The 23023-nt window shown below is 44.9% G+C and overlaps 1 protein-coding gene across 1 annotated transcript in view; it reads right to left on the reverse strand.

Annotated features, from left to right (window-relative positions):
- The window catches only part of CEP170B (centrosomal protein 170B), a 56149-nt gene extending 33517 nt beyond the window's left edge, over positions 1-22632 (reverse strand). Inside the window, exons 1-5 of the mRNA XM_074148769.1 lie at positions 22497-22632; positions 10018-10107; positions 6882-6960; positions 3946-4004; positions 2083-2221 (exon numbers count right to left, since the gene is read on the reverse strand). Of these exons, the coding sequence (XP_074004870.1) occupies positions 2083-2221; positions 3946-4004; positions 6882-6960; positions 10018-10107; positions 22497-22601 (472 nt within the window). The 5' untranslated portion in view covers positions 22602-22632. The remainder of the gene's footprint in view (positions 1-2082; positions 2222-3945; positions 4005-6881; positions 6961-10017; positions 10108-22496) is intronic.
- Positions 22633-23023: the final 391 nt, after the last annotated feature.

Raw genomic sequence — 23023 nt, forward strand, 5'->3', positions numbered from 1 at the left:
TGCTGCCACTAAGCAAGCCCACTCCCCGTAAGAATCCTACATTCTTCTTTCCACTAATCATTTTAAATTGCTGCCACTCCTCTGAGCAGCCAAGGAGAAACTGTGTATGTGTGCAGCTGAAGACAAGGTGAATTAGTCACATCGCAGATGAAAAAGGGACCCACTGATCATTCTGCTCACGTGACAGAGATGCTTTTTGGACAGCGAAGCGCTGATTTAACGCTCAGTCCCCCTTCTCTTGCTTCCACAGGCTTCAGTCCAACCCAGCAAAACACTTCCAACAAAAAATCCCAAGTTCCTCCATCTTTCAGTGGGGTTGGGAGCACTTCATAGATATTTTTTTTTGTATCTGTCCATCAGTCCCACTGCACTGGCCCCCAGTAAGTACTCACAGCCCTTTTTGCCTTAGACCTACGGCCCGTGCCCACTAACGATGCCCAGAAATGTAATGCAGGTCTGTGAACCACACGCCAGAGAAATGGGTCACCTTGCTCAAGAGTCACTCAACAGTCTGACTTTGAAGATGTTCCAAATATCAACCACTTACGCTATGTAGGTTAAAACCAACCAGGGTGTATTTTGAAAGGTGGCAAGAATAAAAATGAGAATGTTCGTGCAATCAGGCAGCAAACGCAAACTGGTTCCAATTACTGGCAAACTGGCCCACTTACTGGCAATGCTTTTCAAGAACCTCATGCCCCTCGCAATGCAGCTGGAGAGCTCTCCCCCCAGTGAGGTTCACCTCTTCTCACCCTCTTTGGTGTCACGGTTAATCATCACCAGCTTCATCCCTTTAACTCCACACTTGTGAGGCAAAGTCACCAACGCTACAACCATGGGGGAGGGCGACACATACAAACACAGCTAAAGCAACACAAAGACAGGGTTTGCGGCGGGGGAAAATGGGAGTTGGGGACATGGATGCGTGTGCATGTGCTTCCATGCACAACTGGAGGCATTGACAATACCGGGGAGAAAAACTACACCGTGTTTTAGTACAGTGTGTCAGCTTAGAGGGATTTTCATAAAGACAATACGTGGGAGATTAAGGTCAGCCAACCCACTCCAATTAGTTATCAGGAAACCTTAACGGATTTACCCGGAGTTGTACACATTTCTAGAAAGCCGCTGTATCTACCTCTAGGTCACCTCGCCCAAAATGACGTCTTACTCTTTTACTTGCTTATCCTCTTCCCCCCATTCACTCCTTCCTCCAACAGACGCAGTGGGCAGTCTCTCTGCTAACCCTAACGCTTTCCAATCGCTCTGCCATCCTGGTGCCACAAGACCACCACTGGCAGTCATCCGTCACTGGGATCCTTTAAAACCAGATTTGTTCTTCCCATGCATCATCAAGCTCTAGAAGGCCACCAACTGACATCTGAGCAGAACTAGGGCAGTACGTGCCGGAGGTAAGGAATTGGGTGAGACATGACCGCTGGGAAGGTCTTAGCCCACCACGATGGGGAACCGGGAAGAAGCAAGTTTGACGGGGTCTTTAAAGGAAGGCAGCAGCAGGTACAGAAACAGAGAACAGAAGGAATTTTTCAAATGGAAAAGGTTTGGAGCTGGGGAACAGTGAACCTGAAGCAAACATCTCCCGGTTTGGCAGTCAGTTTCAATCCCACATATTGGCACTTTAGGAAACACAGACATTTAAGACCATACAGGGCTTTTTGAAAGAAATGGCTTATTGCTTCTTCACCTGCCAGCACCACACCACAGCAGCCATACATTTTCTACTCTGAGTCACCGTCTCTGTTCAAACACCAACTCTTGATTAGGAAATTAAAAATAGACCAGACAAGTGCCAAAGAACTTCCCAAACCTGCTCAGCCTACACGTTCTCCAGCATGCACACAGCGACACGGCATGTGTGAGCCATCACACCAGCTAATTCTTTTTGGAGTCTGAATCTCCAAAAAATGAGAGTCCAGAATACTCAGAGGTTTAGAAAGATGACTCTTCTGGAACTGCTCCTAGATGCAACCCACAATACTGTGCTGTCAGAATCATGACCCAGCGCAGGGCTCAAGCTGCACTTAGTTCTGAATCTTGATTAACTGGTTCCCGAACAAGTACCTGTAATTGCTTTCCTCTCTCCTTTCTCCAGCTTTGCTTGCGGGGACTCAGTGTAGACACCGTGCTCCATGGGCTGCTCCGCCCTCTTCATCGCCGTGCCTTTGTAATTCATCTGAAGTTGGCTGGTGTACTTCTCATGCTGCAGAGACACAAGCAACAGTTGCAGGATGCCCGTGCCATCTTTGTGCCAGCCCGTGGAAAAGAGAAACCACCCTTCCCCACAAAGATCGGATCATGCCAAGGCTAATACTGCAGCTACATTCTGCAGCAAAAAAGAAGCACACCTGAGTAGAATCGTAGAATCATAGAATGGTTTGAGTTGGAAGGGACTTTAAGTCCATCCAGTTCCACCCCACCTGCCACTAGACCAGGTTGCTCAAAGCCCCATCCAGCCTGGTCTTGAACACCCCCAGGGATGGGGCAGCCACAACTTCCCTGGGCAACCTGTTCCAGTGTCTCACCACCCTCACAGGAAAGAATTTCTTCCTGATATCTAATCTAAACCTCCCCTCTTTCAGTTTAAAACCATTAACCCTCGTCCTATCACTACACTCCCTGATCAAGAGTCCCTCCCCATCTCTCCTGTAGCCCCCTTTAAGTACTGGAAGGGGCTCTAAGGTCTCCCTGGAACCTTCTCTTCTCCAGGCTCAACAACCCCAATCCTCTCAGCCTGTCTTCAGTAGAGGCCACAGAACAGCAGAAATGCCAGCTGAGAGGCTTTCAAATACCCCACTTGGAAAGTATTAAGTGACAATTCTAGTCCATGAGAAGGTCACTGTGACTTAGCTCTGCAAAATAACTATTTAGGAAACCCATTAAAGAATAATCTGAGAAGAATCAGAACTTAGGCCATTTTCCATTCAAGATTCAGATCCTGAAATCCCCTTTGTTCTTAAAGCAACATTATAAATTCTTTCAGTGCACCTATCTGCATTATCTCACTATTTCAGCAAAGGCAATTAAAACATAGTTTAATTATTTCTCTCCAAACCCTCTTGCCAGCTAGGAAAGTGATTCTGCCTTAAAACAGGCCCCACATTAATATAGTAAATGAGCTATTTTAAAGTGGGTTTTTTACAAGTAAATTAATAAAAGGATGTACCCGTCCAGATTACCACTGAGTAACTTCAATGAATCATTTGCCCAATTCTAGCTGTTACATTTCTGATCCTCTCCAAATCCTAAACATGGAACCAGGGCTAAGAAGCCAGTATCTGCTGGCCACAAGGTGATGCTTGGCACTGGTAGCCCAGTCCCTAACTGAAAAGACAACTTTCTGGCCTAGAGGGGGTTGCTTTTCTGCCTTAGATAAAAGGATGCTTGAGTGTTTCGTACTTGCTACTGAACTCTGTTTAAAAGACACCTCACTCATAAGAGGACTACTCAGTAAGTAAAAACTGGAAGCTTGAAGGCAAAAATGAGATGATATGCAGGAATAAATTAAGCAAACTTGGGCTGCTGGAGGAAGTGTGATGGACCTGGCCTAAGTCACCATGCTCGGAAAAAGTCATCTGTGCTCCACTTCTGGGAGGGAACAGGCTCTGCTGTGCTTCACCCACAAGTTTATGTGCTGGCCGTTCGTTAATACGTTACAGCTTTAGTAACCTCTTTTTGTTGGCAGTCATGAAATGATAAATAACTTCATCTACGTGTTAGCACAGGGATAGGAGAGATCAGAGCTGAGATAACTGGAAAATGTAGCTCTCCTCAAAGGAAGGCTTTATTAAGCCCCAATCCAAGGAGAGCCTCACACTGTGGAACATTTCACTGCTGTCAAGAGGACTTGAATATTTCAGTCTGCTTGACCATTACTAGAGCACTTAAATTTTTTTTTAAAATGCACCTACACACAGACACTCTTACCTTTAGTGCTTCTTCTGGGACTTTGTGTTGGATTTGTTCCAGGACATACATGTTCGAATGTACAGAACTCGTTAAGGAAATGGCAAAGGAATTGGATGGACAGAGAAATCAAGCACTTAGTCAAGAAAAGAAAACAAGATCATAAAACCAGATAATCTTAAAATACGCAGGGTATTAAAAGTTGAGTGCAATGTATCCCACCACGGTGTGCAGTCGCGCCTGCTGGCCAGCCCCATGCCAAGTGAAGGGGCAACAAGGGGAGCAGGGCAGGAAAAATTGGGGGGGGGGGGGGGGGGGGCACCAGCAGCTCTGTGCAGGACCCAGGGAAGCAACCAGAGCCCTGGCTCAACTCACACCTCACTCCTCTCCACCCAGCTGGCATCTCCAGGCAGACCACTCTCTCCCCATGGTATCCTGGCCAAGATGGGGCAAGGGAGTAGTAGAGTTCAGCTCCCTGTAGGATGCCTGGGACTGTGGTGTCCTCTCACCCTGACAAGGCTTTTCAGTCCCTTCAGTAGTTTCCTGGATGTAGTTTTCCTTCCCTTCAGTAGTTTCACGGATGAAAAGTAAATCAGGTCATGAGCTGGCATGACCTCCTAAGGAAGGGAGGCGTTCAACATGGTTGAGCCTAGGCAATAATCCTCAGCAACACCACGTTAAAAAAAAATAAAAAAGGAAGCATCTGGCAATGTCATCATGATCATCATGACCAATCCAATCAGCACAGCACAGAGCAAAGGGGAGGAAAAAGGAAAGATGGAAAATGTTAGACTAAAAATAAACCAAGGGAAATGCTGCATGGTCTCTGTAAGAGAAACTGTAAATGGAAGAGAGACAGACGCTCTGACGAACAGCCGGAGCTGGCTCAGAGAGCTCAGGAGATGCTGCTGAACACACCGAGCTGAGCACGGCATGCACAGAAAGCACTGCTAGCAAGAGTGGCACCGAAAAAGCAGAGGAAAGGAACGGATTGTAACTGCCATAGCAACTACGCTGAAGTAAAAAGATGACTCTGAAACCTAGGTTCTTTATAGTTTCCCTGTTGAGGGCAACAGATTCTACAATTCATAAAAGCAATCATTCATTTCACATGAATATCCATGTAAGGGCTGCAGGACTAAACACTTCAACTCAGCTGCTTAGCGCTCAGAATTGTCTATAAACAGTTTAAACCTGTATCGCAGCCATTAAAACCTACCCATGCTCTAGGCATGGGCTGATGCCTTCGCTAGACTAGAGTTTACAGCAAATCTTCTGCAAGTTTCCCCACACATCTAGAGACCATAAGACACGTGACCAGCTACACCGAAAAAAAAAAACCAAACATTTGCAAAGTCAAGAAAAGCTAGAACTGAGGCTGCCTACGAGACTGTTAACAGGCTTCATCACGTGTGCGCTGAGATGCCATCTTTAATGGCATGATCCCGGTGACAGTGCTCTTTTACTGGGCAGCACTCAGTAAGGGGCTACTCAGGAATTGCTTAATTTCTGCCCCCCATGTATGCCTGAACCCTCATCAACTGCACCCTGTTCAAATACTGATCTGAAGGCAAATAATATATCTTTTTTTTTTCAAAAAAAAAAAAAAGATTCAGCATCTACCTCCCTTTAAAGAAAAAAAAAAAAAAAAAGAAACACCACTGTGAAGCAAGGATTTATTATTTCTAAATCCGCAAGAGACAAACGGTGAGACCAAGACCAAAAGTATGATCCTACACAAGGCCTAGAAAACCCTCTGTTCCAGCAGGTCCAGGACTGCACACACATCAGTTTAAGCATCCCTCTTGCAAGACCGAGTGCTCCCGCTCTGTCACTGCCTAGAGTCGAGGTCCCCAGATCCCTGGAAGACCCGGGAGGCTCAGCCTCTCCTCACTGTTCCAGCTCTCGGGGCTCCAGCAAGGCTTAGAGTATTTCAAGGGCTATAGTGTGGCCAAGCACAAACTGATTATCAATGGGACAACAAAAGGCCAAAGAATGCGGCCTTGGGGTCAAGGATGCACAGGAGTTTTTCAGGCAAACACTTCCTCCCCCCCAAACGGTGAAATTTAGTCTCTGCCTCTAATCTCAGAAACGTCTGGACTGTTTTAACTGAAATTTCCCCACAAAAGAAAAAAGAGACTCAGAGAAGACACTTACTACTTCCAAATTCAGCCTGAGTGGGTAAAGTTTGGCAGATAGAAGCAATGGGAAAAAACGGAAAAAAAAATAATTAGATTACATAAAAAGGCAGCAACAAGAGCCTCTACTTACCACTGTTGCTCTGCAGGCTCAGAAAGGCATTCCAGCATTTACAGGGCATTACAGCGAGTCATACAGTCATATCGGGATAAAAAGGAAAGGGATGAAGGCAAAGGTGGTTTAGCAGACCCTAGCAGGATTTGTGACTCTAAACAAAGAAGTAACTGCAGCCTAGCATCCCTCAGAGATGAATTTTGCTATTGCTAAACAGAGATTTACTCTTACATTTTGCGGCAGAAGCAATTTGCACAGGCCAACTTCAATCGATACAGAGTCAAGAGTCTGACCACAAGCCCCAAAGCTAAATGTTTAAGGCTAGAGACCTGAAAATTGTCTGAAAGCAAGAATTTGGGTGAAATGATTAATAAAACCACAAAACTTGGATGAAAAAAAATATAAATATGTTAGTTCATACAAAAGCATATGAAATATGTTTGCTCCCTGACAAGTACCAGCTACAGTTGCCAATGAAGCCTGATTCAAATGCCAATGAAGGTAGCAGGCATCATTATTAATATGCTCTGAATCAGGTCTGTGGTGGAGAAACAAAAGCTTATGAGCCATCCAAAGGCTCCAGGAGGCAAAACAAACACCCTTATTCATTAGTCCCAATTAGCACTGTTAACTCTTCATGCAGCAAACAGCACAAAAGCCAATCAAAGACTGTGTCCCACTCCCTCTCCAGACGAGAAGGATATCATAGCCGAAGCGAATGACATCGTTCAGTTTTAGGGTGATGTACTTCTGGTCAGGAATCCTCACGTCATTGACAAACGTCTGCAGGAAAGAAGCACAGAAATGGTTTTTTACTGAGGGTATCACGGTGATGCATCTCAGATGGGCTCCTGGCGGGTACCGATGCCCATCTGTTAAGGCACTGCAGACATTCAGGGTGCACCAGCACAAAGTCAGCCAGGCCAGGAGCTGAGTTGCCTAGAAAAATCAACATGGGCAAGTAGCTCTCATGGGCAAGTTAGAGCACACCAATTATGCTTCAAAGCAAAGTGCTCTGAAGGGGCCTCTAGGGAGATTTACCTTTCCACCAACTGCAAATAAAATTTTAGTCCCCGACTTGAACATGTAAATGACGTGCCTGAAGTTAAGAACTTCAAATGTTCTCGGTTCTCCTCCATCCTTCACAACCAGCCAAACGGTGCGACTCATACTCCAGTTACTGAGGTGGGAATCAGCTTTCCACTGGAGGTCAAACAAGACTGGTGTCAGCCCCAAGGCCTGATAATTTAACAGGCAAAACCTATCCCAGAGGAAGGGGGAAATGAAAATGCCCAGGAAAACAAACATTGGCAGTGGCTTCACCATGATGTCTGAGGTTACATTGTCCAAGACATCACGTATCAGCGCAACAGGCCCCTTGCACAGAAGATTCGCATACTCATTTTTCCTATGCTCCAGGCAGTTAATTGAGGCCCAGAAAAGTTATCCTTATAAAGGTACAAGAAATGTACTTCATAGCTGTGAACAAGCATCTTGGATGCCTCAGGTGCCTGCTTTCCGAGGCGACCCCCTAAGAAATAATTCTCACAGAACAACTGAGAAACAATTCAAGCACTCATTGACATCTTTCACAAATAAACCCATGTACTTTTGCAATAACCCAGGCCAAATAAAAACAAATTAGGAACTCAGCTGAAGAAGCACAAGTGTGCTGATGGGGATGAGGCATTCTGTTGCACCTGGGGCAGTCACAAACTTCCCTACCTCGCAAGGTGGGATTCATCCAGCCTCACAGACCAGGAACCTGCTTGCTGGGGCTTTGCAGCCTCAATACAAATCCAAGTATGCTCTGATGAATCAAAATTATGCTAGAAGATGAATTTCCGTGCTTTCACCACTGAGGCACAGTCTTCTCCTTCTGCCTTCCCATCTCAGCCAAGCCAAACATGCATGATAAGACCAAGTATTAACCACAGGGGAAAAATAAATGCTAGAGGAGGAAATTAGAACCTCAGCAGACAGCAGCCCCCAGCTTCCTGGCAATTTACAGAAGAGTTAGGGAACAGGCCTGTAATTTCAGAATAAAAGCAGTAAAGCTGGTTAAAAGGCACAGAATTCCTATTTGCATGATTTTTTTTTTTAAATATTTAAAAATCCCACAACAGTCAGATCTGGAACAGGAATAATTATTTGCTGAATTTTCTGCAAAACAAAAGTCTGCAAGAAAATCCATTTTAATGTTGTTACCTATTCATCCATAGTCACTTCAAATAAAATAGCACAAGGAAACTGCTTATTGCAGATAGAAACACTACTTTCAAAACCAAAAGGCCCACAATAGAGACTGCAGAATCAGCTGAATGTTATAATAAAAACAATACAAAACTTTTAGACAATGAATATGAACCAGATTATCCAGCAAAGCCATATAAAGCATTGTTAACAAGCCATAAAGTAAATACCAAATAAAATCAAATTCTGAAAAGGGAATTAAACTCAAGATCCTAAAAAGTGGGGGTTTTTTTTAGTTTCAGGGAAGAAAACAAGTTTTCGTGAAAATTTTCATATAAGGACCTATGTTTCTTTCCTGCAAAATCAATTCAGTTTGGGCACAAGAGTCTTCTCCAACAGAGGTGTGTTTGAGCAGCTGCAGAAGACAGGCCCTGCTGTAACTCCTTTCACTCCACTACCCCTCTGAGCACAAGCCTATTATTAAAATTTGTAAATTCACATGCTTAACTAGGTGAGGACAGAACAGTGGTACAAGCCTTCCGTCTCTTGCAAGAGATTTTTCAGCTGCTATTTTGCTACCATGAGTTAAATACCACAGGTTTTGAATCAGGGATCCAGCTAGAGCCCAGACCAGTTACTGAAAATAGTCCCGTTTCAGCAGGGCTCTGTGCCTTCAGCCACTAGGCTGAGAAGGATTAACACTCATTCTTGCTGTTTTCAGATGCCAGAAGAGGCAGAACAGTTGAGGTCTGCTATAGCCACTGGCTTTGGATAAGTTTCTGAGTTCGTTTTATAGTTATGATGGTAGAGGGCTTCTGTTTCTAAGCCCAAAACAATGACTGCAGTAAAACCCCTACTAGGAAGACAATTATATGAATCTAGATTAGATCTCCTCCAGCAGAGGAATAGCTCTGCTGGTATGAAGAAACAGTGAAAAAAAAGGCATATTATGACATTAGAACAGTTTTAACTAAGGTGGAGTATTTAAAAATCACAGAATTCAGGTGGGCAGCCAAAGCCCTCACCAAGCTGCCTAACACCATTGTGTGAATTGGGACCAGAGCAGGAATTAAGATTCAGGCAGGCTCAGCTTCAGCTCCCTGTTCTGGGCTCACATTATTCCCAAGTCTTCACACAAACCAGGCTCAAGGCAGGCAAAAGAGCAATTTTTCTTACAAAAAAAAAGTGGTGGTTTTCAATAGTTTCTCCCCAAAGAAATTAAATGTCTCATCGTCCCATAAATCACACCATGCACTGACAATGAATTACCAAAAGGTCACCCTGCTCATTCTGAACAGCTGCTCCAGAATCTTCACCAGTTTAATGTTAACATCCCCAAAGTAAGATTGAATTTATTTCCTCCTCTTTTGCAAGAGGCTAGATGATTTTGAGAGCCCTGAAGCATTCTGCAAGGACCCCAGAAGAAAAGGAAAAAAGGAAAAACAATATTCACCAAAGCTTTCCTCTTCTAAGATGACATGCTACACGACCTCCATCTCAGGCCTTGCAAATAATTATGTATGTTTAGCTTAACTCATGCCAACAGTTGCAGTGACCCAAAAAGGTCTAACAGCAGAACGAAACAAGCACTTGCAGACTCAGCACGCCGCACGTTCGCCTCCGTCAGCCAGGAGGTTTGCTACTTACTCCGTTTAAGCTCCCGAGATCCTTCACCCAGTGCTCATCTTTCTCCTTGTCATAGTTGATTACAGCATGCTGCTTATCGACACTGCGGGACTGGCAAGGAAAAGCACAATGAATGTGAGACCGGTCAGGCATAAGAGACACTGTTAATCAAAGCAACGTTTAGACATTAAACTAACTTGATGTGGGGTAAGGGGAGCGAGGGGAAAAGCAGGAATGATTAAATATTATTTACTACCATAAATAACCAAAGGATAAACAGTAAACACTTTCATGGTTGTTTAAACATTTCACTGAATACAATACACTATTTGCATGGAGAGTGGAAAAAAAAATAATAAATCACTGACAGCTGTCAAGACTACACCGTAATTTCAATAAATTATATCAATACACACTGAAAACAAAACCAGTACAACTGAAAGCCTGGGGGGCATGATCTCAGCCAGTGTGAACTAGAAGAGCTCCGTTTTTCACCAGCTGAAGCCAGTGGCCTCATCACTAGGGACATTCCCATTTGGGATGATTTCTTCTTATTTTTCAAAGGGAAAAAAAAAACATTTTCTTAAGTTACAAACCAAACTTATTCACAACAATGTATACTGTTCCCAGGATTATGGCCCAGAGTTGATTTAAGCTCTAGGATGTTTTCCAAGTTGGAGGGAGGTTAGTAAACTTGGGATGAGAAAGAAAGCAACTCTAGGAAAATTCAAATTTAAAGCCACATTTGAGAACACTGAAGTGGACAGTGATTTGGTGCCACTTGCTTTGCTACAATGCACAAGTACCAAACGCACCTTATCTTCAAAACAGAGCATGACACTTCAGCAGGAATAGTGTCAGACTTCTGAGGAAGAAGTCTTAGAACAAAATCTCTGAATAATTTTGAAATATGGTGTGTTACAGCTATAAAGACACCAGACTGTATTTAGAACAACTGCCTCTCATAACTCGAATTCTTGCTGCAGTTGACCTCAACCAGTCACTGGAACCGGTCACTCCATCAGCACTCTGAGACCTCCCTGGTATCTCAGGCCAGGGGAGGGCAGGACATGCCACCAGAGCAGGGAGACGAGGCTGGCTCTAAATCAGCTAATCCTCCTCTTCCTGGGCATCAACCAACAAATTCTTGTTGAAAAATCCTTCCACTTTCCCAAGTAAAAACACGCTGGTTTCCACAGCACCACTCTCAGCAAGCCTTTATCTACTTCCTTGCAAGCATGCAGAGGCAAAGATCGTTTCAGGGGAATTCCTTGGTGAAAACACAGAGACTTTTTCCAAACTCCTACCATTTGCAGGAATTTCTTCTGCCCCTGCCAATGTCAAGCACACTGGTAATATCCCAACAGCTGATAAATGGCACCTCCTCCCCCTGCAGAGCATATGTCATTCCAGGAGACCTGTCCTCCTCAATAACCCTGAAGTACCAATATAAGGCAAGCACATAACTTGGCCAGAGGACTGCCCTTCCACCTCTTGATGTCCCTCACACCATTCATGACATGCCACCGCAAGCACAGGGGGCAAGGAGAGGGCCAGGTGACTCCAAGCCTCCAGCTGCCTCACTAACACAGCTATCCATATGCTGCTGAATTTACAAGGTGTCAGCTCACACGTCCCAGCTGAAAAAATGAGGCAGCGCTCAGTGTTTTGATGGCCAACTGGACAGCAAGTGCTCCCCAAATTGAAAAAAAAACAACAGGTGGGACAGGCAGAGACAACACGGTTGGGGACACCCCACTCGTATCTCCTGCTACGCCGAGCCCTAAACACAAAAAGCAATGCACAGCAACACCCTTCCAGGAGGGACACCTGCAAACCTCTCACCCCCACACAACCTCATGATTGGTGTCTGACCCTGACCTCAAGGTAGGGCAGGTCTTAAAAGTTTGCTGCTTCTCTCTGTTATTATTCATATTAGATGCAGCCCCTCAATCCAATTTGCAATCGCCCAAGTGGCTGTGGCAGGTATGTGCAGCATTTAAACTGAAAGAGGGGAAATTTAGATCTCAGGAAGACACTCTTTCCTGTGAGGGTAGTGAGGCACTGGAATAGGTTGCCCGGAGAAGCTGTGGATGCCCCACAGGCTGGATGGGGCTTTGAGCAACCTGCTCTAGTGGGAGGTGTCCCTCCCCTTGGCAGGAGGGCTGGGACTAGATGATCTTTAAGGTCCCTTCCAACCTGAACCATTCTATGATTCTATAAGGTATGGACAGTCCAGATAAGGATGGCTGAGGGATGCGGCCAAGGACCTGCATCTCGACCCATGGCCCCAGTGACAGGAACATCTCCAGCCACAGCCTCACGTATCGCAGCAGCTGGTGCTACACGAGGTGGGGTTGTACCTGACCTGCCACATGGTCCCTCACACCCTCTGGGAGGATCTGAGAGGGTCTCCTTCCACCGCCCTGCCTGCAAAAGGTCCAACCCTGCAACCATCGGGTAGACCAATGGGCATTTATTATAACTACATTTCATCCTGCTGGACTCACAGACAGCTAGGCACAGGGCTCCTGCCGGCACAGCACAGATGCAAGGTCTTCCTTGGTCCCTCTGCTACCCAAAATTGTGGTCATTAATCACTGTTCCCAACAGGATGCGAGGGAACATTGATTAACTGTTGCAGCAGTGTTTGCTTTAGCTTTTTACAGCACGTCATAGACACTCATTTAAAGATTAACGGATTTTACAGGCAAAACAATCCCTCTAGCCCCCTTCCAAGGGCAGAAAGGCTTCCACCCCAAAAAGCTAATCCAGACAAAAAATTAGGGTAGATTTTATCTGCTATCTGATTTTAAATGAATCACAGGTCATTTAAAAAAGGGTTTATTTCTGGGAACCAGCTGTCTCCCAAAAATTCAACTTGCCCTGCATCTGACCCCGATGTAAGTCAGCAGAGCCTTTGGGCTACTGTATTTTACAACAGCTGACTACAGCCACTCAGGGGTCCCAAACCAGAGAGAGTCATCACAGGGAAGCAGAGATATATTCCAGCAGCACGACATTCCCCTACATAAAAACAGGAAGAGGTCACCAAAGGAACCAATTTATGCCAAAACTTCCCATCTTCCAAGGGAGAAGTGTTCAAGATGGCCCTTTGCAAAAGGAGTCAAAACGATATGCAAAATCTGACCCACAGTCTTGATAGACCTCTCAGCATCTCTTTAAAGATGAACACAGCAAACTGTTACACAGATCACACTTCTGTGAAATTTCATGCTTTTCTGGAGGCGAGAGGAATTTTCTTAGTTTTGTTTATGTTAAACCAGCAAACATCACAGGAACTGGCAGCAGGAGTTCCTAAGGGCCTGTCTCCAAGGAAACTCAACTTAAAATAACTAAAATCACACCTTATTTATTTTGGTGCAGACTTGCCAAAGGTCACTCTTGCTTGAGAACTGAGGTGTGGTTTATTTCAACATCAGTCACATTTAACATAAACTGTTCTTGTGTGCAGTGGCAGCAGCAACCCAACAGCTGATGCTGCTTTTGTTCTCAGAGAGGAGCAGGTTGCCTGAATCCCACTGCCAAAGAAGAGACTAACCAGTTCCCAGACTGGTAACAGCCGAGAGCCTGAGCCCAGTCCTGCAGAAGTCCCTTCAGCCCAAAAGGCCAGTGGTTTCTAATGCATGACCCACTGAATCACAGAAAGTGATTTAAGAAGCCTGAGTCGACACATGTTATAGAGCTCCCAAACATCTGCAATTCCACTGAGAAGACTTTAGGCATCTATAAATTGAAAAGCTGCAGTTAAGTCGACTGAATCACAAATACAAAAGGACTCCCTAGCTAAAATGCACATTTGCACCAAATACTGAGCCTTGCTTATGATCAGTCAAAACCTCCACAACAAAAGGCCAGATTGATCCATCTGTCGGGAGGGGATACAGGGGCCCAAGCAAACAATAAATAAACCAATAAAGAGTTAAAAAAAAACACAAACCCTGAACTGCCTATGCCCAGATTTCAAAAGCAGAAAATAACCAATACATCCTTGCAATTAATCTATTTCACCAGAAAAGCACTTACAATGGAATGAGCAGCACTTCTGAGCTATGGCAAAGATCACTGAGATTCTGCTTGGATCTGAACAAAACCAGAGCTGGAGCACCTCAGATGAGATCAAGGGGAAAAGGCAGGGAAGCGAGGTGTCCTCCTAAGCACTGGTGATCTGCAGGCAAGAAATAAGGCTAAACTCCGAGAGGCTGGGAATGAAGGAAGAACACAGTGTTCTCACCATGTCCCAACATTGGACCTGTTATCAAATGAAAACAACTCTCGGGAAAACACGATGTCTGCTTTTCTGATTAACAACATTTACATGTCTCTGAAGGGAAAACATGAACACTGATTTGTTACTACACTAAGCTCATCCAGGGCTCGCATTTCCAGACATTCAGATCACACTTCCTAACATAAGGCTGTCCCGCTTATCCATCATACGATCTATAATGCATCACGGTTGAAATACCTAGTAGGCAAAAGGCACATGTGGCATAGATCTGAAGACAGAGGTATTTTATAGCTCTTCTTTCCACCAAGATCACATTAAACAATCCAAATCACAGATACTAAAGGCACCTCTGGGCCTGCCAGTCCCACGCTGGTACCATTATCTTGGATCATCAGTTTTTAATCGGACACACAACCAGGCAGCTCACTTGTGATTCTCAAAACTGCACGCATCAAATCAGCAAAAAAGCCCCCGCTCAGCACGGGAGCAGCAAAAGCAGCTTCAGAAGCAGGCAGGAGCCTCCACAGAGGTACGTATCACACTGGCTACGTGCGCTGCAGACACCCTACAGCTCTGCGTTTGGTGAAGGGCCTGAAACATAGAACAGGGCCCTGGGGATGAAACCACGAGCTGCAGAGACGCCAAACAAAACCCATGAGGAAACAAGACCTGCTCAGGAAGGCGGGAGGAGAAACAGCCAGCCAGCCCGTGTTTCCCCAAAGGGCCGGGGAGCAGACAAAGCTCAGCTGTCTACGGAGATACAGATGCTGCTTCTTCCCCAGGAGAATTGCCACAGGCAAAAACCTACTGCTCAGGGCTGAGATTTGGACCTCAGTCCTGCCAGTGGCATGAGGCATTGTGGTACTGGAGATAAAATAAACAAACGAGAGCAGTTTCCCTATTCCTCGCTGCAGTCTGTTGTGCACGTCTGGCACCAGATAACTGCAGCGTTCTGGTGGCAGCACGCAATAAACATTTGCTCAAATACTTTCCATAGTGAACAGGTTACATTTCTGCCAGTACTGTGCTCTGCACTAGTGTCCCAGTAAGGAAATACAAACCTCTCCCAGTGTCCCATGTTAGAAGGGAGACAGACAAAGCCACATTAAAAAAAAAAAAAAAAAAAGAAAATAAGCCCTTGCGTTCTGGCCTGAAATAGTATTTTTGCTCCTCAAAAGTAAAACCCTGGGTAACATTTAATGACAGATATGAACACTGCATCTCCCTCTTTCCCCACAACGTGTTTCAGAGTTGTGTATACTGGCCACTTCAGTACTTTTCCAGAGTACTAGTGAATAATCCATCCTGCCCCAGGCTGGTTGCAAGTGAGACAGCCCCACAAGAGGTAGCCTGATTACTCCCAGGGCTCTGGGCTGCTGGTTTCTAGATGGCTCTGCCTAAGCAGGCAAATGTCTCTTCAGCAAGTGCAGACACCTCATCCTGGGGCTGGACTCGCTTTACAGCTCCCAGGCTGCAGAGGCTCCTGCCTTCAGCTCTGCTGCACTGGAGATCACGGGCTTAGTGGATCTGTGGCAGGACCAGGGCCTGAGTATTCATGTAAAAAAATAAGGCACTGAACAAAAGAGAGAAATCCCCCAGGAAAATGAAACTGTAATCCCCACAGCTTGGCAAAGGGATTTGGAGGCTGGCATAGTTCCCGTAACTACTTAACCCGTTGTTTTGGGGTAGAATGGGTGTTTGCTTGCTGGTTACCCTTTCCCAAAGTGGAGCACCGGTTCAAGTGACCCAGGGTCAGATCCTGACCACAGGCAGGGAACATGCTGCCCGTAGATGCACTGGCTTTCCCTTCGTTTTACATGGCCACCCAGGAGGCATGGCAAAGCATCATCTTAGGTGGGACAAAAACCTGAATTTCTAATGCAGCCGAGCTGCGTGCCAGCGCCTGGTTCGGGATCTCAGACGTGGAAGGGGTCCCCTCTTTCCCTGCCTGCTCTGGAGAGGGACAAGCCCTCCCTCCGCAGGCCATGCTGCCAGCACCGTGCCACCTGCATGCAGCCCTCTCACCCCTAATCACCACCCGCCTGCAGTGCCACCATCACCTCTCCCTACCCTGCCTCCAGCAAGGAACTCCCCTCCCAGGTTACCCAGTCCTGCTATGCCTCCAGCCTCCTCAACCCACATCTCATCAGACATCCTAATCTTCCCATCAACTGCACATTAACAGAAAACAATGGGAGAGGCAAGAGCCAAAATAACAACTCTAGGCCTAGAAATACGGGATGTGCATCCTTTCTCCTGCAGCTGCTGCCCAGGCACCCGAAAACACTACCTGTCAAAAAGCAGAGCCTTCCCAAGGCTAGATCCTCTCCCTTCTGCCTGTAAGACACCTACTTCCCTTGTGACACCTAATGAATGACTCTCAGGATCACTGCAATTCCCAACGCCCTGGGACTAACGTAGGTGCAGCTTTACACCCGCTGGATACTGCCACAAAACAACACCGCCCCGTCCCGACTACAGCTTCCCACTCTAGCCCTGTGCTTCCATGGGGAAGGAAGTCCAGACAAAAAAGGCAGCAGAGATTCCCCATGGTTTCTACTGTGAGCTCCCAATGCAGGAAAATACCTGGGTGATGGAGGGATACAACCTCTGCACCACAGTGAATTCACCTAGAAGTTAGAGGAAAAAGATAATCTACCAAGTTCACACCATCTGCTTAACGCTGTAGACAAACTACACCGCACCTATTCACACTTGTTTATGTATACACTCACTAAACTACAGAGGAGAGACATTGCATTATCAAGTACAGCCCGAGGAAGGTAGGATATGTCAGGTCAATGAAACCTTAATTTGACCAGGTGTCACATACAGGCGGAGTTCACCATCACACTGTATTATTTGCGGAGTGCACTGTGCGCCGTGTGTACCAAACACAGAACAGATCCGGCGGGGAGAAAATATCCGGTAACGACACAGTAACAGATTGCATCTCCATGCCTATGTACACAGGGGCAGAAGCAGGATTACACAGGCAATATTCACATTGATGTGTCGTAACTGCTCCGCAGTTACAAACACTTGCCTTAGCAGCCACAAGAATGTTCCTTCAGTACCTAGAACGTTTGTAATTCCCTAGCTTTTTACCAAAGCAAGCGAAAGAGGGAAATGCCTATTCAAGCACTATCAAGTAACCGTTTATCCAATTCACCAGCAGAATGAACTTGTACGTTCAGCTCACAAGCCCCTAGGACTTGAACTGACTAATTGAGACCATAAGCAGCATGCGATGTCCCATACGGGCCAGCGACAGATGCTTGGCTAGTAGGTTTCACAGCTATCTGCTGACACCAGAATTAAAAGCGAGTCTTGAGCCCATGTCAGGCCTCAGGGAGATGCTGCTCAGCAGTCATGTCCTGTAACGCCCCCTTTCCCCACGCTGAACAGCTTTTCTGCACGATATGCACCACTCTCCACTTTTCCAACTCCTGCTGCTCCTCCTCTCACTCTGCACAAATCACAGAATCGTCTAGGTTGGAAGGGACCTTTAAGATCATCTAGTCCAACCATCAACCTAACTCTGAAAAAAAAAACCAAAAGAAAACTATACACACACACACCCATTACTAAAGCATATCTCTAAGCACTATGTCAACCCATCTTTTGAAAACCTCCAGGGATGGTGCCTCAACCACTTCCCTGGGCAGCCCATTCCAATGCTTAATAACCCTTTCAGTGTAAAGATTTTTCCTAATATCTAATCTGAATCTCCCCTGGTGCAACTTGAGGCCATTTCCTCTTATCCTACCACCTGTGACTTGGGAGAAGAGACCAATCCCCGCTTCTCTACAACCTCCTTTCAGGTAGCTGTAGAGAGCAAATGCCAAAGTCCTTGCTGTGCCTCCCTGCTCAGCCAAACCTAAATCTCCTGGTGAGGCTTTGTAGAGTAGAAATCCCATGATTAAATCCAAGGATCTGGCCTCTGGCTTACGGAAACACAGGTCAAGAGGTTGAGCAAGTATTCTGCAAGTATCATTATACTCTTGGCTTGGCCTCGCACTTTCCTCGACAGCTGCTTTGACCACTGTCTGAGTCAGGGTATTGGGCTGGATGCACCTTGATCTAATCTAGCGCAGTTGCTCTTATGTCTAAACCCCAGCCTTGTCCATCCCTGCACATAATTCCTCTTTGCCCAACCTGTGACAGCTCTGTCCCCCAATCTGTCCCCTCAACAACCTCACTCCCAGATGAAACATGACTTAAGAAAACAGCATCCAACAAGTCCCTGCTGACCACATGCAAACTCCAACTTTTTTTCAAAGGTTTGGAACTTGGTCAAACACATTGAGATTATTGATTTAGGGGGTGGGAAGGAGTAGAAATCACCTCTGACCTAGGCTTTCACTCTTGAAAAGCGTCATCCCCCCAGTTCTACAACACCAGAACTTCAAAGAACAGGTTAAACATACTTTTAAATAGTTTACATGAAGAAAACAGCGTTTTTCTCAGAGTTGCTCACAGCTAAGACTAAAGAAGGGAGCTGAGCACATTCAGAACGCGCTGCCTAGAACAGATGCCTGGAAAATAACTCTCATCCCAAACAGTTACAAAGATTAGAAGACTATAAGCAATTGAAAACAGTGTCTCCTGATAGGAAGTGTCAAGCTGTCTTAAAAGGCACACAGGACAAAGGCATAAACCAGAAAGCATCATGTCATCTGCACCTACTCCTACTGTAACTCACACTCGTGTACAACCTCACCTGGCACAGGACAACAGCATGTCCAAACCATCGCTCCAAAGAGAATGAAATACTCAAGGGAGCACTGGTTAAATATTTTTGTTTTCCCAAATTTTCCCATAAACATTTCTTGCTCAAACAAAAACAGGGAAATCATGACCACCTCCTGTTAAATATTTACATTTAGCAAAACAAAAAAAAAAAAACAACACGCAAAAGAGGCTTTGTTTAGGGGCAGAAGGGAAGATTTTAATGGTTAAGAGAAAATTTGCAGTCTGCAAAATGTTTGCCCCCTAAGTAGCCATCACATTAAGCAAATGATCAAAGCTGATAAAAACGGCAACTACATTTCCCAAGAAGAATGTTGGGGGAGGGGGAGAATTACTTTGTTCAAGATGGTCCAAAACCCCTCTTATTTTCGCTTTAAAAAAAAAAAAAGTAGTAAAAAACCAAGAGAATTACTTCCTATCACCACCAAGCTTCACTGAAAAAGCATGCAAGTTGGTGGTCTACAGATTTCCAGCTGCTTGCTGACTGTTACCTGAAGGGAGCCAGTGAGACTGCTGAAGAAATCAAGCACTGTTTTTCACAAAACAAAGGCAGAATTGAGCCCTTGGCTCTGTGTAATAACACTGTGCAGCCCAAGCTACACTACACGGCGTTTTCAACCATGCATTAACATTCAAACCCAATGTAAATCTCGCATTTACTTTTACTAGAAGCTTTACAGCGCTGCAAAAACATTGAAAATATTTCTAATCCTCTTAGTAGGTATAGAAGATTTCAAGGTAGATTATGCTTCCCCATTATCAACCTACTTAAATTTAAGCTTAAAGACTCTGGTTTTCTTCACCTCTTTGTTAATCAGAAAGCAAATCTAGTACTTGTATGAAATGAGTAAACACAGGAGAAACCAAAGCTTGATTGTTTGGTGACAAAGCCTTTTTTTTTTTTTTTGCTGTTTAGGGATCTGATACCTTGAGACAACATGTTCCAAGAAAATGCCAAAAGACAAGACACTCCTAAAACAGCAAAATGAGAACGGCAAGACTGCAAGGACAAGGGTCATCTGGGTGTCGTATGTTTGCACGCTGTCTAATACACATGGTCTCAACAGGGAACCACAAACAGTATCATGATGAAATCACTAAGCTGTAACAGTCTTAGAGACGAAAAAACACCGACCAGGTCATCCAGTCCATTCCCCAGACAGTGCCAGTCTGCTCCCCGTCATACACTTTAAGGGATTAAATGCCAATATATTGAAATACATAAGCAAAATAACTGTGCAGTGAATATACAGCTTCACGGTCAGTATCACAGGAATACTACAGGTGCCAACACTATCACAACAGCTTTCTGCAAGACAAATGATTGTGCCAGTCTGCACAATGATTTTGTGACATGGACAGTCACAGCAGGAAAAAACGTCTATTTTTAGATCTCATCCTCCATCTGCCCACACACAACTTTGCTTGAATATCAAGTCTCTGTTCAGGCTCTCTTCTGCATCTAGTCTTACTACAATCATCTCATTTGGAGCCCAAGTAGCTCCAGAAAACACCTTTATAAGGAAATAGCCAGGAAAATGTGCTGTGCTGTTCAAAATAAGACCTTACATGTGATCCTGGAAAAAGCTTTATTACTAGAGATAGTAAACTAATATGTTTATAAAGGCCACATGTAACTCACCCCATGAACACAAACAGCTGGTTTTTACACACAAGCTTCACTCTGGTGAAATAATGAAAGCCACCTTTAATACCACCACCACCCATGAGGCCCAAACATAACCACCTCACTCTCACAGATACTGCTGGCTCCTTCAGTAATCCCAATCCACTATACCTTGTAGAAAAGACCATGGCAAATATAAAGTGTCACAAGGTTGTTAGTCCACACGCAACACTGACAAGCCAGCTCAGACTTGCAAAGAAGCAAGAAATACTCCGCAGGGTGTAGAGTGGCTCACAATCCACACTGTCCACTTAACCCCATAACTAGCCAGAGAAATAAGCAATGCATTTTAAGCATGACTGATATTTGGGTACTTTCATTTTAGGGTGCACAACTTGAGACGTGATTCTCAGAGTGCTGAAACCTGACAGTAAAAAAGCAAAAACAACCTCCAGTACCTTCAAAAGGTATTAATATAGACTAAAACTCAGGCCATTTTCGGAAACCAAGGTGACTGTGTATGCTTTGCCCTTTCACGTCATGAAAGAACACATTTTTAATGTCTCACCTTTTCGTGCCTCACCAGTCAGACACGCAGAAACATGAAAGAAAAGATAGTGTGATTCACGGAAAAACCCAAACAAACAACCTGCTGTCAAAGAGGAGCATCCTTCAGACTCTACCACTGCAGCACAGCCGTGCCGTTCGCTGCCAGCGAGCAGAGCAGTACAAACACTGCAAGCTCTCCTTTTGTGGACGCTAACATTTTATTACAGCTAGACAACACCTTGCCTTCCAAGTACACCTCGTACACTTCTACTTCCCTAAACAGACCTCCCGCTAACATATCATACCAAATCCCTGCAGTAACTACAAACACAGCCTGCCTGGTAGAACATCAGCAAACAATTTAGGACATACCTGTGTCCAGGTCAGCAGTGAGAACTTAAAGCGGAGTGAATCCCTGTTGGGCAGCTTCCTAATTTTGCCACCAACAGGCACATTTGGCACCTTTGTAAAGGGGCAAAAGGGGGACAGGCAGGTACAATCTATCTCTCTCTCTCTTTTTTTTTTTTTGCATTTAAGTACTCATGGCACTGGTCTAGCAGAAACACTAATTTAATTCTGAGCTTCTATAAATTCCTGAGCTAAACTGCTCCTGTCAAAAGCTCTTCGCGAGATCGCAGCTCTGTTTGTTTGGAGTGACATCCATTACATTACGCTGTCAAACATCAGACCACAGTCAACACTTTAGAAACATTGGATTAGGACCAGCAGAGACACATACTGGTATGGGAAGCTCTAACAGAAGTTGTAAGTTTGCCCGAGTAACACACTTACTCTGGGAAGAGGTCACCACCTTACTGACCCCGCTAAAACAGCTAGTTTCTCTGCTAAACATCAGTATTTCCTATCATGATAAACAAACCCTAAGCAGCAGATACAAGCACCGACAATTTAATCAAATTTAAAGGGAAAAATAGGCAAACAAAAAGCCTTACCCCATCTAAATCACACATACTAGCATGTATTAAATGTTACAAAAAACAGTAGCACGACCACAGATTAGGACAGAATGGTATGTCTTTGCTCACTACTTCTAGTAGCACCAAGGTTGTTAATCTATTTGACTAATCTCCCACCACTAGAGCTCCTATCTGATGACATGGCAATTTGAAAGAAACCTCACTTGCACTTTCACTTTTTTTCATGGGAACCACAGATTCAACTTAAAAAAAAAGTTCCTTTTAAAAAGATGTCATTTGAAGAAAGCATGCAACATCTCTACAGATCCCCAGCTTTACATTCGCATCTGCTGCATCTTCAGAAGAAATAACAAAAAAAAACCCCAAAAAAACAACATGTTACCTGGAGCATCAGTTCACAGTCATCTCTGCCAACAAATATCATCTCCCGAGGGAGCCGATGGCGAATGCCGGTGCTGCTCACCAAGAACCACGAAGTCACGCTCATTTTGGCGCTTGGCACTTAACCTTTATACATCCTAAACACACACAAAAAAAACAGGACAGACAGTGAGCTATTAACGAAGCGTGGAGTACACCAGTGCATAGCTGCAGTTCCCAAATTCCCTTGTGCAATGGCACCCAGTGCTGCCTCTTGCACTTTGTGTTCATGTCAGAAAAACATCTCCTGGTGACAAGCAGCTGTGAAGTATGCGCCAGGATCTGGTGCCCATGTGCCATGTGTAGGAGCTCTGCAGCCCTGGAACTATTCCCACAGCGAAGACTAAGGATCTGAAGGAAGGATTGTTTTGAAAAAAAAAAAAATGGAGCATGCAGCTGAATCCAATCAATGAAATGATGAAATATGGTGGGAAGGAAAAAAAAAAAAAAAAAAGACATCTTTTCCAGAACATTTCCTCATCATCAGCA

The sequence above is a fragment of the Numenius arquata genome, chromosome 6, assembly GCF_964106895.1.
Source record: "Numenius arquata chromosome 6, bNumArq3.hap1.1, whole genome shotgun sequence".
NCBI lineage: Eukaryota > Metazoa > Chordata > Aves > Charadriiformes > Scolopacidae > Numenius > Numenius arquata.